Source organism: Odocoileus virginianus, chromosome 24 (assembly GCF_023699985.2).
Source record: "Odocoileus virginianus isolate 20LAN1187 ecotype Illinois chromosome 24, Ovbor_1.2, whole genome shotgun sequence".
Taxonomy (NCBI): Eukaryota; Metazoa; Chordata; class Mammalia; order Artiodactyla; family Cervidae; genus Odocoileus; species Odocoileus virginianus.
Genome location: NC_069697.1, coordinates 443063 through 460410, shown reverse-complemented (window position 1 = coordinate 460410; position 17348 = coordinate 443063). Strand labels below are relative to the sequence as shown.

The window sequence follows — 17348 nt, the reverse complement described above, 5'->3', positions numbered from 1 at the left end:
GCTCCAAATTTGATTCTTGAGGAGGAGAGTGGAATAAATGAAGAGCATGGTTAATACTCCTACTGTAATTAGGATCCCTACTGCAGAAAGAAGCATCATGTCCAAAATATCCCCACATGGTTTCAGAATGTAATGCAGATAATATTGAATATATTTTCCTTTCCTTTTTTTTTTTTTTTCCAGTTTTTCATAGGACTGCTTATGATCCTACTCCTGCAGGTGGCAGCAGGTATCCTAGCAACTACTAGCAAATCTAAGGTGTGTACACTTATTATACCTGACAGTTTTGGAAAAGTCTGAAAAATTGACATGCTACCTCCTGGCATGAATCATTTAGCAGCACTTTTCAATTTTCAGACTGAACAAACTCTGAATAAGACTCTCATGATTAATGCACGTCTTTTGAGTTCAACAAATGAAAATGAAAGAGTATTCCAGAAAGTCTTTTCTGAACTTCAAGGAGAGGTAATTAGAACTTGTGGGTTATTTGGAGAGTAGACACAGTTTTCCTTTTACTTAATTTTTGACAGGTGTGTTCCTTAAGAATTGGAAAAATGTCTCCCTTTTGCATACTTTGACCAATTATTCTGTCACTATGCAATAAGAAGAATCTGGGACTATTTCTAATTTTTCCCCCAGCTTCTTATGAAGTTCTGAGGCAGTTTAGGACAGATATTAAGAGGATATGTTTATGATAGATTAAGTCTTGATTGAGTGAAATCAATAATTGCTTTATTATTTACCATTTCAAAGGATAGTGTGTTTTGAATGCTTGGAATTTCCCTTCTCTCTTTCTCTGCCTCCATGCCCCACTTCTTTTAAAAACAATTATAGCTATTGTTTGTTGTCGGAGAAGGCAATGGCACCCCACTCCAGTACTCTTGCCTGGAAAATCCCATGGACGGAGGAGCCTGGTGGGCTGCAGCCCATGGGGTCACTAAGAGTCGGACACGACTGAGCAACTTCACTTTCATTTTTCACTTTCATGCAATGGAGAAGGAAATGGCAACCCACTCCAGTGTTCTTGCCTGGAGAATCCCAGGGACGGGGGAGCCTGGTGGGCTGCCGTCTATGGGGTGGCACAGAGTCGGACACGACTGAGGGGACTTAGCAGCAGCAGCAGCAGCAGCATTATCTTTAATAGACAGATGAGGGGATTAGAACTTAGAGAGGCATGACAGCTAACAAGTGATGGGGTTGGAATGTGAATGCAGATCTCTCTGACTCACTAATTCTTTTTAATCAGTAGGCTAGCACCCTCCCCCTAGGTATGTATGTATGTATGTATGTATGTATTTACTTTGGTTACTTCACTGTCTTCAGGGTAAAGTCAAGATTTGGACAGAGGTGAAGATATTCCACTATCTGGCTCCTACCTTGTATTTTAACTTTACTAAAGACAACTCCAGAAAGCACTGTGGTCCAACCAGGCTTGTCTACTCAGGATGTCTTAAATAATTCTGCCTCATCCTTGGAATGTACTTACTACTTTTCTTTTTCTTTTTTTGACTTGCTTTCTTTAAAAAAAAATTGGAGGATAATTACAATATTGTGATGGTTTTTGCCGTACATCAGTATGAATTGGCCATGGGCATACATGTGTCCCCCCCTTTGGAATCCCCCTCTTTCCTCTATCCCCCCAGCTGTTGCAGATCACTGGCTTTGACTGCCCTGTGTCATACATCAAACTCCCACCGGCTATCTGTTTTACATATGTTAATGTATATGTTTCAATGCTATTCTCTCAAGTCATCCCACCCTCTCCCTCTCCCACTGAGTCCAAAAGTCTGTTCTTTCTTTACAAATACTACCTGAACTTTGAGACTTCACTGAAATATCGCTCTGTGAAACTCCTCCCCTCTACAGTTTATTTACCCAGAATTTCCATCATATTAATGACATGTAGCATTTATTTCATGTATATCATAGAAACCCTCAGAATCTCAGAGTAGAGCAGGATTTTACAGGACATTTAAGCTGACTTGTCATTAACTGGGGCTTCCCAGGTGGTACTAGTGGTAAAGAACCCATCTGTCAATGCAGGTAGATGTGAGGTGTGAGTTTCATCCCTTGGTCGGGAAGATCCCCTGGAGAAGGGAATGGCAACCCACTCTAGTTTTCTTGCCTGGAGAATTCCATGGACAGAGAAGCCCGTTGGGCTACAGTCCATAGGGACGCGAAGAGTCGCACATGACTGAAGTGACTGAGCACACACATCATTAACTGAAGTATTTTGTGTTTATGTCCATCCACCTTCTAACTAAGTATGGAAGAGCCAACAGTTTGCCCATTTTGCCCATCCCATCCCATTCCCTTTGCATCTAAGTCTGATGATTAGTGTGTTCTTTCTTAATTCTATATATATAGAATTTATATAATTTAGTTTTAGTTCTTCCTCATGGAGTTTCAGAGGAAAAAGAAAATCTACTTCTACATATTGCAACTTTTTCTTTGAAACTGGCTTCTTGTATGACTTCTAAGAGCTTTGATTTTCAAGTCAAAGCATCCTAACATCCCTGGTTTCTTGAACTATTTATCAGATGACATTTCCCCCAGACCCCAGTTCCTATTTGGATAGACTCCAGCTTGTAAAAATTCTGCTTAAAGCATCATTTCCAGGAGCTGAAACCTGATATGAGTTAGTCCCTGTTTATCTTCCTCTGTGTTGTGTTCCTCCTAGCTCAGCCAGAGCTGCATTCCTTGATCCTCTCTCCTCCTGGATAATTCCTACTTTAGAGTCCAGATTAATCCAGATTTAAAAGCAGGAAGAATTTAGGCAACTCAGCTTCTCCACTGGGAGGGGCCAAGCATCCTTGATTTTCCCTGTTAATCTAGGATGAAATATACTACTGGTAACCACGGGGTCTCTGGGTTGGCGCATGTTGTCCCTGGTATCCAAGGTCTTAGTGTCATCCATGGGATTCTAAATGTTCTGTTTGTTGTAGCACAATTCTTTTTTAAAAAATATATGTACATTTATACTTTTCTTCTGAAGACAATACACTTACTGTCAGATATTTTGATACTGAAGCTGAGGCTTCAATAATTCAGCCACCTGATGTGAAGAACCAACTCACTGGAAAAGACCCTGATGCTGGAAAGATTGGGGACAGGAGGAGAAGGGGTGATGTGGATGAGATGGGTGTATGGTATCACTGACTCAATGGACATGAGATTATGCAAACTCATGTTTGGGAGATAGTGAAGGACAGGGAAGCCTGGGGTGTTGCAGTCCATGGACTTGCACAGAGTTGGACGCGACTTAACGACTGAACAACAACAACAAATAATTGCTTTACAATGCTGTATTAGTTTCTGTTGTACAGTGAAGTGGATCAGCTATTTGTATGCATACCTCCGCTCTTGCATGTCCCTCACACCCCTCATCCCTCCAGGTCATCACAGAGCACTGAGCTGAGCTCCCTGTGTGGAGCACAATTCTGACTTATTTCCATGCATGAATTCTGTGCCTGAAGCTTCTTGGGTTCACAGGACTGTGGTTCTCTTTTACAGAATTGTCTATTCTGGTTTTTGTTTGTTTTACAACATATATCCACCAGGACTTTCTTTTCTATTTTTCAGTAATGCTTCTTTGGAAAAAGAAAACTCTGGCTGGGTGGCCTGGGGTCCCATCACACAGAAATAATTTGTAGTTACTAAGTGACTTTCTTTTTGGTTTTCAGGGAATTCCCACACAAATTCTCTGCTAATATACTAGTAGAACATGCCCATCTTGGATTCTTGGAAATGGCTATTTGTATCATTCACTGAGAAGTGCCTTGTTCATCCAATGCTATTACAATTTCAATACATCCCAACCAACTTCTTCCCCAGCTGCTCCCACACCTGATCTCATGACTAGATTCCAAACCAAGTCTAGCCTTTCTACCTCCTGCTCTGTCTCCTGTGTATCTCTATGCTGTCTTAAGGGATACTGTATTCCAAAAATGGATTGATCTGTGAGTGTCTATAGTGGGATTTATATTCTTTTTGATCTGCTGTGTCTGTATCAGTTAATATAATTCAAGTTTATTTAATCAGAAAGAGTGAGCAATTGATTGTGTCTACTGTGGAAGCAAGGAAAGAAGGTGTTTCAAGATTTCTTTCTTTGTTAATACTGATTGACCTTGAAACCTGAAATCTCCAACTCTTTGTCATGTGAATATCTAATGAGTCATATATTTGTGCAAGTGAATCTTTGAGCCAAATCATAAGGCTTTATATCTGCTACAGTTTGGACCTGCTGAAGGCCATTGTGTGAAATATCTTTGGAACTCCAGTTTGTACTCAAGTGTATTAATCATTATTCCCATCTCTATATCAACTATAGAGTTGAAAAGGTATTTTCCATAATGTTATCTAAAGTATTCATATTGGTGTTGAACAGATCCTGTTCATGTGAGAGTGTAAAGGAAGCAATAACAACAACCACCGCAAAACACAATCAACAGTGATGACAACATATGTTGAGTACTTTCTAGCCCAGGCATTGGGCTAAACACTTCATATCTTCACATGGATATTCTAATTTTATCTTTACAACAAATCTATGAATAAATTAGACTATCATTAAAAACTATCATTATCTGTATTTTACAGATGAAGAAATTGTGGCATAGAGAGGTTTAAGGAACGTGAGTAACATAGTCACTCAGTAAGTGAAAGTCCTTTTGATATCCTTGTATGGCAATACATCTGAGCCTTAGAAAACCACCCAGTCTTGGTTCTATTTTCTTAAGCATTTTTTTCTTCTTTTCTGCATGAAAAGTTTAGTCTCTAATTAGAGCAAATATGACAAGATGAGAGAGAATTACCTCTCACTTTCATCTAATAATACTATAACCCATTACTAAGAGTCATTGGGCTTATTGCTTTCTTGTTATCCTTTCCCAAACATGACCACAATTTCTCTTAGTGTTTGCCCATGTTTAGTTGCCTTAGGAAACATCACTTCAAACAAAGCTAGTGGAGGTGATGGAATTCCAGCTGAGCTATTTCAAATCCTGAAAGATGATGCTGTGAAAGTGCTGCACTCTATATGCCAGCAAATTTGGAAAACTCAGCAGTGGCCACAGGACTGGAAAAGGTCAGTTTTCATTCCAGTCCCAAAGAAAGGCAATCCCAAAGAATGCTCAAACTACCATACAATTATATTAATTTCACATGTTAGCAAAGTAATGCTCAAAATTCTCTAAGCTAGGCTTCAACAGTACGTGAACCAAGAACTTCCAGATGTTCAAGCTGAATTTAGAAAAGGAAGAGGAACCAGAGATCAAATTGCCAACATCTGTTGGATCATAGGAAAAGCAAGAGAATCCCAGAAAAACATCTTATTCTGCTTCATTGACTATGCTAAAGCCTTTGACTGTGTGGATCACAACAAACTGTGGAAAATTCTTCAAGAGCCAGGAGTACCAGATCACCTTACCTATCTCCAGAGAAACCTGTATGATCAAGAAGCAACAGTTAGAACTGGACATGGAACAACAGACTGTTTTAAAATTGGGAAAGGAGTACATCAAGGCTGTATATTGTCACCCTGCTTATTTAACTTCCATGCAGAGTACATCATGAGAAATGCTGGGCTGGATGAAGCATAAGCTGGAATCAAGATTGCCAGAAAAAGTATCAATAATCTCAGATACGTAGATGACACCACCCTTACGGTGGGAAGTGAAGAGGAACTAAAGAGCCTCTTGATGAAGGTGAAAGAGGAGAGTGAAAAATTTGTTTTAAAACAGAACATTAAAAAAATGAAGATGGCATCTGGTCCCATCAGTTCATGGTAAATAGATGGGGAAACAATGAGAGATAGTGAGAGACTTTATTTTCTTGGGCTCCAAAATCACTGCAGATAGTGACTTCAGCCATGAAATTATTATTATTATTTTTTTTTTAGGCATCAGTATCTTTAATCACTTTTCTATACCCATTCTCATGAACTTCAATATTAATAGTATTCTATTTGCTTCCTCAACCAATTTTTTATTTTTTATTTTTTTCCATTTATTTTTATTTGTTGAAGGCTAATTACAACATTGCAGTGGTTTTTGTCATACATTGAAATGAATTAGCCATGGATTTACATGTATTCCCCATCCCAGTACCCCCTCCCACCTCCCTCTCCACCCGATCCCTCTGGGTCTTCCCAGTGCACCAGGCCCGAGCACTTGTCTCATGCATCCAACCTGGGCTGGTGATCTGTTTCACCCTAGATAATATACATGTTTCAATGCTGTTCTCTTGAAACATCCCACCCTCGCCTTCTCCCAGAGTCCACAAGTCTGTTCTATACATCTGAGTCTCTTTTTCTGTTTTGCATATAGGGTTATCATTACCATCTTTCTAAATTCCATATATATGTGTTAGTATACTGTAATGGTCTTTATCTTTCTGGCTTACTTCGCTCTGTATAATGGGCTCCAGTTTCACCCATCTCATTAGAACTGATTCAAATGAATTCTTTTTAATGGCTGAGTAATATTCCATGGTGTATATGTACCACAGCTTCCTCATCCATTCGTCTGCTGATGGGCATCTAGGTTGCTTCCATGTCCTGGCTATTATAAACAGTGCTGCGATGAACATTGGGGTGCACGTGTCTCTTTCAGATCTGGTTTCCTCGGTGTGTATGCCCAGAAGTGGGATTGCTGAGTCATATGGCAGTTCTATTTCCAGCATTTTAAGAAATCTCCACACTGTTTTCCATAGTGGCTGTACTAATTTGCATTCCCACCAACAGTGTAAGAGGGTTCCCTTTTCTCCACACCCTCTCCAGCATTTATTGCTTGTAGACCTTTGGATAGTAGCCATCCTGACTGGCGTATAATGGTACCTCATTGTGGTTTTGATTTGCATTTCTCTGATAATGAGTGATGTTGAGCATCTTTTCATGTGTTTTTGTGCCATCTGTATGTCTTCCTTGGATAAATGTCTGTTTAGTTCTTTGGCCCATTTTTTGATTGGGTCATTTATTTTTCTGGAGTTGAGCTGGAGGAGTTGCTTGTATATTTTTGAGATTAATCCTTTGTCTGTTGCTTCGTTTGCTATTATTTTCTCCCAATCTGAGGGCTGTCTTTTCACCTTGCTTATAGTTTCCTTTGTTGTGCAAAAGCTTTTAAGTTTCATTAGGTCCCATTTGTTTATTTTTGCTACTCCTTGGAAAGAAAGTTATGACCAACCCAGATGGCATATTAAAAAGCAGAGACATTACTTTCACAACAAAGGTCTGTTTAGTCAAGGCTATTGTTTTTCCAGTAGTCATGTATGGATGTGAGAGTTGGACTCTAAAGAAAGCTGAGTGCAGAAGGATTGATGCTTTTGAACTGTGGTGTTAGAGAAGACTTTTGAGAGTCCCTTGGACTGCAAGGAGATCAAGCCAGTCAGTCCTAAAGGAAATCAACCCTGAATATTCATTGGAAGGACTGATGCTGAAGCTGAAGCTCCAATACTTTAGCCACCTGATATGAAGGTGGCTAACTCATTGGAAAAGACCATGATGCTTGGAAAGATTGAAGGCAGGAGGAGAAGGGGATGACAGAGGATGAGATGGTTGGATGGCATCACTGACTAAATGGACATGAGTTTGGGCAAGCTCCAGGTGTTGGTGAAGGCTAGGGAAGCCTGGCGTGCTGCTGCCCATGGCATCGCAAAGAGTTGAACATGACTGAGCGACTGAAAAACAACCAAATGTTTGGTTTATTTTAAGCCTTACCCTTCCTGACATTATTCTAAGAATTTCATTCTTCATTTCCCCCTCTTTGCTGTTTTACAAATGTCTATGTAAAATTCAACTTCATGGAAGGCCAAGTGAGCATCTTCTTTGGGTTTTGAGATGCCTCTCACTCTTCTCCCTCTTTCCTCCAAAGGTGATCAAAGGTCATGAGATAGGAATTTCACCTTATAAACCTCTCATATTTTTTAAGTAAAAGTGCTTTAAAGAAACTTCAACTTTCTTATGAGTTCTCTAGAAGCTTATTTCCTAAGATATAAGAAACATAAATCTGATTCTGCATCTCTTTTGTCATTAAAAAGTAGAAGGTGAGTGCTTAATATTTTTTTCCAAATTCTTCAGACTTTTGGACCTGAAACTTTATTTTTCCTCTGTTGATATGAAGTCCAAAATGGAATATTCTTTCATTCTTGTTTCTACATTCAGGGAGGTAGGTGAGGTTACTCACATAATATTCTGGTATAAGAAACATCTTTATAATGATTTCAAAAGAATATGATTCAATGTGTTGATAGTGTTTTTATCCTCTCTAGTGACTGTTTTTCACATTTACTTTTCATCAAACAGTTAAAATGTTGTGGTTTGGTCAATGGAGCTTCTGATTGGGGAAGTAATTTTCAACACTATTACAAGACATGTGAATGTTCAGGTGAATCAGATCCTTCTTGTACAAAGTATAGTGGAAAAACTATTTACAAACAGGTGAGAACAAATTCAGTTTGGCACAGTAAGTGGTTCTGTTATTTTATTCACAATGAAAGTCTCTATAAAATATTATGTTGCAGCAATTACAATGGGAATCTTGATATAAAAGTCCCAGGAATTTCCCTGGGAAATAAAAAATAAATCCTTTTTAAAAGATAAAAGCAGATATAAAAAATAAAAGTATTTTATTTCTTCTATAAGTTTGGCATCATTTAAACTCAACTTTATTAGATCAAAGAATCAATTTGCTACAAGGGGAGGCAAAGTACAAGCTAACAGATAAAATTCATTTGTCCTCTCTTTGGTGAGTTTAATCATTTTTTCTCCACTATTTTTTTTTTCTATTTTAACATATGCTTTAGAAATGTATATTTTTACTTTAATTTCCAAAGTAAAGCTTTCTTTCTCTAATCAAAGTTTGCCTTTCTCAAGTAATTGTATTGAATGCAGAAAAATAACTTGGGCTTTAGAAATTTCAGCTCTGAATATTAAGTGTACCTACCAATTTGCCTAATTATTATTCCAGTTGAGAAGTTGCTTCATACCTTTAAAGTCAATGAAAACTTGGGTTTGTCTTTCATGTGTTATAGATGACATATTTATGTTACTTGTAGGTGTTAATACATGGATGTCATATTCCTTATTATTGCTTAATTCATCAAATATTTATTGACCACTTCCTATATGCTGGCCTTTTATCAGCTGCTGGATATCCTTTCCTGAATAGGCTGCAGTGTCTGCACTCATGAAGTGAATGCTCTCATAGGGAAGAGAGAAAAATAATAGGCAACTTTAATCCAATGAACTACTGGTATTTCTTAGATAGGGACAGGCACAAGACATCTAACCCCATCTAACTCAGTCTTTGGGGTTCAAGATACAGCTTCCTGGAGGACATGACATCTACCCCTCACCATAGAGTTTTACATAATTTATTCCTTCTTCCTGGAAGAAACTTTGGATGGATGTGTACAAAAATGACAGTTGATATTAATGTTTCATTTATTTGTTATTGTTCTTTGGTGTCAGGTAGGCTTCCCTCATAGCTCAGTTTGTAAAGAATCTGCCTGCAGTGCAGGAGACCCGGGTTCAGTTCCTGGGTTGGGAAGATCCCCTGGAGAAGGGAATGGCAACCCACTCCAGTATTCTTGCCTGGAAAATCCCATGGACAGAGGAGCCTGGTGGGCTATAGTCTGTGGGGTCACAAGAGTCAGACACAACTTAGTGACTAAACCACCACCACCATGTGTCAGATAGACCCTTGCTAGAATTGGACATGCTTTTGGACCCTCTAGGAGATTAAGGTCTAGTTGGGAAAGACATACATGGAAGATATTATATTTCAATGGGCTAATTTCTGTAATACCTAAAGATTTATTTTCAATCTAGCATTGGTTGAGTACTGGCTACTGAGGTTAATTATACATTAGGAAATAAAAAGTATCTCAGGGGAAACATCTCACCTGTTGACTATCACAGCCCTTTTACTAGTAGGTTGGCCAAACTGTTCATTCCAGTTTTTCTGTAACATCTGCAAGATGTTATGAAAAAACCAAATGAACTTTTGGGCCAACCCAATAATTCTATCAAAATTAAGGAGACTGTTCTGAAGAGAAATTGCTGTTCCAAGTATTTGAAGTAACATATTGGGGGATAAATTATCCATCAGGTTACAGAGCTACCAAAGTGATCTGACTAAAGTGTTTTATTATTAATTTTTATACTCCTCTCTGTTCTCCTTCCCTCTACATAATTTTAGTGACAAAATCTCCACAAGGAAGAGAGGGAATAAATATGATGTTAACAAATGCAGTTTCCTCTTAGGTTAGTGAGGGAATTAGTAAATTAAATTGTAGATTGCTATCTGTGTCCTGTTAAAGATTCAACTAAAGATATCTTTCCTGAGGATAGATTTTGAAAAGCCCTAGTATTATCCTGAAAAATAATAGATATTCCCTCCAAATTCACACATAATTCAGCTGAAGATAGGCTTATGGTTGCACCAGTTTCCCAAAAGGAAGATCATAAAGTCACAAAATACTTTTGTCTGCCTTGTGTCATTTGAAAGAAGTCTGGAAAACTAAGAAATCTGGAATGTCCATAATTCACATTTTCCCTCTTCCCTTTTGCCAAGATAACCTGATTATCTAGAGGGGAAGGAGGGAGAAAACACCTAAAATATAATGAATGTGACTCAGTAGATATCATTAATCTCATAGTTTATCTTGAATGATATAATAATTTCCTCTAAAGTTTACCATTTTGAATCAGAGGAGAATGGAGAAACCTATTACATTCAGGAATGCAGGGAAAAAAACTGTTTTACTCAACCACATGGAGAAATTTTATTTAACAAACAGCAATATTTTGTTAACCCTTTGCACTTATAAGACTATCATAGGAATAATATATTTTCTAGCAATACAGACAATCCCACTATTATATTGCATATTATTTTTCCATTTTAGAAATTATTCACATAATTTACAATTGCTGAAAATTTTAGGTCTGGCCTAAAATATTTTTTAGTGAATTTATTTTTAATTGTAGGATAATTGCTTTACAATGCAATCCCTATCAAACTACCAATGGTATTTTTCACAGATCTAGAACATAAAGTTCACAATTTGTATGGAAACACAAAAGACCCTGAGTAGCCAAAGCATCTTGAGAAAGAAGAGTGAAGCTAGAGCAATCAACCTGACTCAAAACTATACTAAAATAATTTGGGTTTGATATTTCATGCTGCTCTGAATAAATGTTTAAAAATGTGGCAGAGAGACAATTGTCTAAATTCGTTTTTTTTTTGTCTAAGGCAAGACTGTAACAGTAGATATAATGACTTTTTTTTGTTCCTTTTTAAGGTAAAAATAACCCTGAGACATGTTAAGGAATTTTTGAAAAAGAACTTGTTTTAAAAATGAAAATCTACACTATAAATAGCTGAGACCTCAACTAGGGAACTCTCTGCTGCAGGTTACAAACCTAAAAGATACACTGTCAAGGTGATAATAGCTCTGAAATGAACAATCAGAAGTTAGGATAAAATTAATATTTATAGCTAAATAGTCCTAGATTCAGCAATTAGGAAGTTGAAGCATAACTTTGTTCCTCAAATGCTTCCCAATGTATCAACAAATTACAACAGTCACAACCTTTTAGGGGCACGGAGTAGGAGCTGGAGTAATAGGAATAATCCAATTCCTTTTTGTTGAGTATATTCCTTGGTAGTCACATAAAAAGTCAACCCAATGAATAAAAATCTGTACATATTAAAACAAGGTCAAAATTTGGCAAAAAGTAATTTTTCATATTTTGTTTTTAACAGTCATGCTTTGCCTCGATTAGCCACATATTTTCAAGACGTTTTTTCATAGTTATTGCACTAGCATTTGGACTGGCGGCTATTGAGGTACAGTATTATCTTGCATTATTCATTCTTTGTTTATTCCCTTGTTTGTTCATTAATTTTTCTAACAAATGTATGAAGAGCCAAATACAAACCAGGTGCTCCAGAAAAGCACTGGGTACCAAGTGCCTAAGGCCCAGCAGCTGCATCTATCATCCTTGGGTCTGGGGAGGGGATTATAGTCTTAGGAATTCAGCAGGGCTGAAGCTATTATTTTTGAATGATTTCTCTCCTGGGGGAGAAAATGGAATTAGTTTCCACACAGTTTTTAGTCCCAGCTATTCTTTTCCCATTGAAAACTAGCACAGAGTTAATGTTTCTTCACTTGAAGAAATAGCACCAAACAAAATGAAAATACAAACGACAATTCTTTAATCTCTCTTCCTGATTTTGAAACAGAAAATTAACTGAGCTCAGAAGTGTGGAGAGCTATTTTCCTGCTATTCTGTTATAGAGAAATCTAACAAGTTCTAAAAATTAGACAGTTGGCTTTGATTTTCTCACTGTAAGGACTATGGACTCACTTGGAGAAAGCTTTTGAGGAAGCTTTGCTTGAGATGACTGCATTTGCTCTCATCAATTTGGTTATTGACTTTGAAAAAAAGAATTCTGTATAGGTTTTTATCCTGATGGGCCCTCTTGGCAGGACTTTTGCAGAAACTGAAGGAATTTTTTTTTTTATGTGACCTGAAATTCTTTGCAAAAAGATGAAATAAAACTGTTTCAGGGAAGTGTTTTGGAATCAATTATTAGATCTTACTAATTTAGATATCAAGTGAGTCAAATTCACTCACAACCCAGGTCAGGGTCTTGGCAAGAATCCTAACGGTGTAAGGTGTCTCCCTAGTTAACACTTCTGCAGGCTGATTTGCTCAATGAAGTGACTTCTGCTTCACTCTCACAAATGCTGCCCAATGTTCTCCTTGGGTTTTCTGGTAGTTTTTACCTCTCTTGTGCCACATCACTATCTGAGAGGAATTTTAGCAGAGATTGAAGCAATTTAGTATCCTAGATTGTCATTTGGGTTACTGGTGGACTTTCCCAGCCAAAGCATAAGACACAGGGTTGGAACTATGAGCAGCAAATTGGGCTGTTAAGCCTGACCTCCTTGTCCGTGCTAATCACTTCAGTTATGTAAGACACTTTGTGATTCAACAGACTGTATCCCGTCAGGCTCCTCTGCCCATGGGATTCTCCAGGCAAGATACTGGAGTGGGTTGCCATACCCTCCTCCAGACCTCCTTCTAGCCCAAATGAGTAGGTCCATATATGAAGCATTTTTGGTGGGTAGATGTAGCTGTCTTTCTTTACATCCAATATATGACCAAAACCAAATGATGCTGGCAATAAGCCTATTTCTCTCTATTTTGCCTATTGGAAAAGTTCCTTTGTTTCTTTTCTTTGTATTTTTAAAAATTAATTTCTTTGACTTTGCCAGGTCTTAGTTGCTGCATGTGGGATCTAGTTTCCTGAGCAAGGATTGAACCTGGGCCCCCTACATTGGGAGCCCTGAGTCTTAGCCACTGGACCACCAGGGAAGTCCCTAAGATGATTTATTTTTTATCTATCAGTTCAGTTCAGTTCAGTTCAGTCGCTCAGTCATGTCCAACTCTTTGCCACCCCATGAATTACAGCATGCCAGTCCTCCCTGTCCATCACCAACTTCCAGAGTTTACCCAAACTCATGTCCATCTAGTTGGTGATGCCATCCAGCCATCTCATCCTCTGTCGTCCCCTTCTCCTCCTGCCCCCAATCCCTCCCAGCATCAGGGTCTTTTCCAATGAGTCAACTCCTCGCATCAGGTGGCCAAAGTATTGGAGTTTCAGCTTCAGCATCAGTCCTTCCAATGAACACCCAGGACTGAGCTCCTTTAGGATGGACTGGTTGGATCTCCTTGCAGTCCAAGGGACTCTCAAGAGTCTTCTCCAACACCACAGTTCAAAAGCATCAATTCTTCAGTGCTCAGCTTTCCTCACAGGCCAACTTTCATATCCATACATGACTACTGGAAAAACCACAGCCTTGACTAGACGGACCCTTGTTGGCAAAGTCTCTGCTTTTTAATATACTATCTAGGTTGGTCATAACTTTCCTTCCAAGGAGTAAGCATCTTTTAATTTCATGGCTGCAATCACCATCTGCAGTGCCTTTGGAACCCCCCAAAAATATAGTCTGACACTGTTTCCTCTCTTTCCCCATCTATTTGCCATGAAGTGATGGGACCAGATGCCATGATCTTAGTTTTCTGAATGTTGAGCTTTAAGCCAACTTTTTCACTCTCCTCTTTCATTTTCATCAAGAGGCTTTTTAGTTCCTCTTCACTTTCTGCCATAAGGGTGGTGTCGTCTGCATATCTGAGATTATTGTTATTTCTCCTGGAAATCTTGATTCCAGCTTGTGCTTCCTCCAGCCCAGCGTTTCTCATGATGTACTCTGCATATAAGTTAAATAAGCAGGGTGACAATATATAGCCTTGACATACTCCTTTTCCTATTTGGAACTAGTCTGTTGTTCCATGTCTAGTTCTAACTGCTCCTTCCTGACCTGCATACAGGTTTCTCAAGAGGAAGGTCAGGTGGTCTGGTATTCCCATCTCTTTCAGAATTTTTCACAGTTTATTGGGATCCACACAGTCAAAGGCTTTGGCATATTCAATAAAGCAGAAATAGATGTTTTTCTGGAACTCTCTTGCTTTTTCAATGATCTAGCAGATGTTGGCAATTTGATCTCTGGTTCTTCTGCCTTTTTTAAAACCAGCTTGAACATCTGGAAGTTCACAGTTCACGTATTGCTGAAGTCTGGCTTGGAGAATTTTGAGTTACTTTACTAGTGTGTGAGATGAGTGCAATTGTGTGGTAGTTTGAACATTCTTTGGGATTGCCTTTCTTTGGGATTGGAAAGAAAACTGACCTTTTCTAGTCCTGTGGCCACTGCTGAGTTTTTCCAAATTTGCTGGCATGTTGAGTGTAGCACTTTCACAGGATCATCTTTCAGGATTTGAAGTAGTTCAACTGGAATTCCATCACCTCCACTAGCTTTGTTTGTAGTGATGCTTCCTAAGGCCCACTAGACATTGGAATTCTCATTATTGAGTAAAACAGCCAAACTATGATCTCTCCTTACTTGACTATAGCAACTTACAAGCACACACACACATACAAATCAGCACTTTCTCTCTTCACTTTAATTAAGAAAAGAAAAAAGAAAAGAAAAAAATCCATTGACACTGATAGTCACCACTTTTGGCTAAAAGCTATACCAACAGGAGGTTCCAGGAATGGAGCAGTTAAATAAGAGCAAAAAATAATGTTACATTTTTTAGATGACTTCAGAATATAGGAGCTTGTGCCTATTACTTAACAAGATTATCCTGAGTCTTAGTGTACATTACTGTAGGATGAATCTCCTAATTATTGCCTATTTTTGTGAACAATGATATGTTTTCTTTTCAGAGGCAGTGAAATGCAAGAAAGTGTGATTTAACTGTCTAGTTTGCTGATGCATGGTCAGCTTCTATGTCAAGTTTGCAACAGCAAAATGTGATAGCTGCCTCATCCCAGTGTTTTGGACATTTTCTTTCTTGTTTCTTGGTAGTTGTCTCCCAGATTTAAGGCTTGGGAGCAAAGCTAAAGACTAAATTGTAACATTGTAACATTTTCTCAAGTCATTCTAAAAGAATGACTTTTAGAACTTTCTGAATGAAAGTTATTAACCTAGCAGAGAATTGGTGTTGATTTTTTTTTTTTTTTTGCATGAAAAATATATTGGGCAAAAGTTCTCATTTGGAGGGCATTTCCAGGAAAGGAATAGTGAGCAGGACATCTTAGTACAGTGGGAGCACTGGAGATGACTCAGCAAAAGCTGTGTCTCACCCTCTCTCTGCCTCTCGGAGGAGGAGGCTGGTGGAGCCAAAACTTTCCATCCACAGTACACACAGGTCCTTTCTGTCATTTCTGCATCAAAGCCACAGCATGCCACTTACCAACTTCAGAGCCAATTAGGCACTGTTTTGAGGTCCCTTATTCTTGGGGGAAGCACTTAATAAGATGGAAATTGTGCCCCAGATTTTCAGCTGTGCAATCTCAGTTCAAGAGAAATTCCCGAATGTTGCTATTCCCCTTAGATTTAGAAGCTTTTTAAGAAAAAAAAGTTATCCCCCCCCACCCCATTCTTCTTGGAGATGCCTAAAAATGTAGCAAGAGAAATTCTAGACTCCTTGATTTTTAGGTGGATGATGTAAACCAAATGATAGAAGCAGTCGGTGTCTTTAGCCCCAGATGCCTGAGCTCCCTGGAGTTCCAGGGCCATGACCTACAGAAGGGTGTGTGTTTCAGAAGGTTGGGTTGCTCCAGTGGCAGTGCTATTGCATGATCAAATAGGGCCAGATAGAGGCAGACTGCCAGCTGAAAACCCTGATTAAGACAAAAAATACTCAGAAGCTTTCTCAATGTTAGACTCCCAACAAGAGATGACTTAGATTAATAATATTAGAATTGTCAGTAGCCAGAATTTTTTCATAAATAGTGTTCTTTTTATTTGTAATATCTCTAGTGTTTCACTTAAATTCCACATTCCTCCTGTCATTTTATTTTCTAGGTACTTGGTCTGATATTTTCTATTGTTCTGTACTGCCAGATGAGGAAGAAATAAAACTGTGGATGTGTCAAGCCATCATCGGTCAAACCCCTTTAAAGTTTTACTGTGGAGTTGTTACTTTAAATATATGAGTGCAATGTTAAGAGCAGCTTTCCTATTAAAATGTGTCTTTTAGCTGGATCACAGATATCTTTCTGTCATATTGAACATATTTAAAATTTCAGAGACACAAGGAAATTATATGACTGTGCATTTCCCCCCAAAATAAAAGTAATATTCTTTACTGTGGTGCAATCCTGTCTGATTATTGTGTTCAGATGGTTCTGAATACAGCTTAAAACATTCATCTGGAGCCACCCAGTGGAATAATAATCTCTGAGTAACAGGGCCATAGTTAGTCAGGGCTGTGTGTCTAGGCTTTTTAGAAGCAACACTCTCTCGAGATGTATTAACCATTGGTGGTAAGATTGAATTAAGCCTTATGTTGGAAGGTTGAGAGTGGCCAAGCAAAAAGTCATCACATCTTGTCTATGTTTCCTAATGGTGTCTTGCCATTAGTTTGCTAGTCTTGCCAGGGTTTGCTGATGGGGTCTCTTTTTCTCTCTGTTGAGGACAAGAAGATGCTTCCTTTCCAGCCAGTGAATTGCTGGTATGTCTGTGGATTTTCCTCTGGGACATAGTTACAAGTGCTTTTATCTTTTTAATTGTCATGAGCATTTTTGCATTTTATTTTATATTGAGGTATAATATGCACACAATAAGAATTTCTCAGGTGGTGCTAGTGGTAAAGAACCCACCTGCCAATACAGGAGACATGAGAGATGTGTGGGTTCGATCCTTGGGTCAGGAAGATCTCCTTGAGGCAGCCTGGTAACCCTCTCCAGTATGCTTGCCTGGAGAATCCA

The 17348-nt window shown here is 38.5% G+C and overlaps 1 protein-coding gene across 1 annotated transcript in view; it reads left to right on the top strand.

Moving 5' to 3' along the window:
* The window catches only part of TSPAN8 (tetraspanin 8), a 71789-nt gene extending 55063 nt beyond the window's left edge, over window positions 1-16726 (top strand). Inside the window, exons 5-9 of the mRNA XM_070454195.1 lie at window positions 184-258; window positions 358-465; window positions 8300-8434; window positions 11766-11849; window positions 16444-16726. Of these exons, the coding sequence (XP_070310296.1) occupies window positions 184-258; window positions 358-465; window positions 8300-8434; window positions 11766-11849; window positions 16444-16497 (456 nt within the window). The 3' untranslated portion in view covers window positions 16498-16726. The remainder of the gene's footprint in view (window positions 1-183; window positions 259-357; window positions 466-8299; window positions 8435-11765; window positions 11850-16443) is intronic.
* Window positions 16727-17348: the final 622 nt, after the last annotated feature.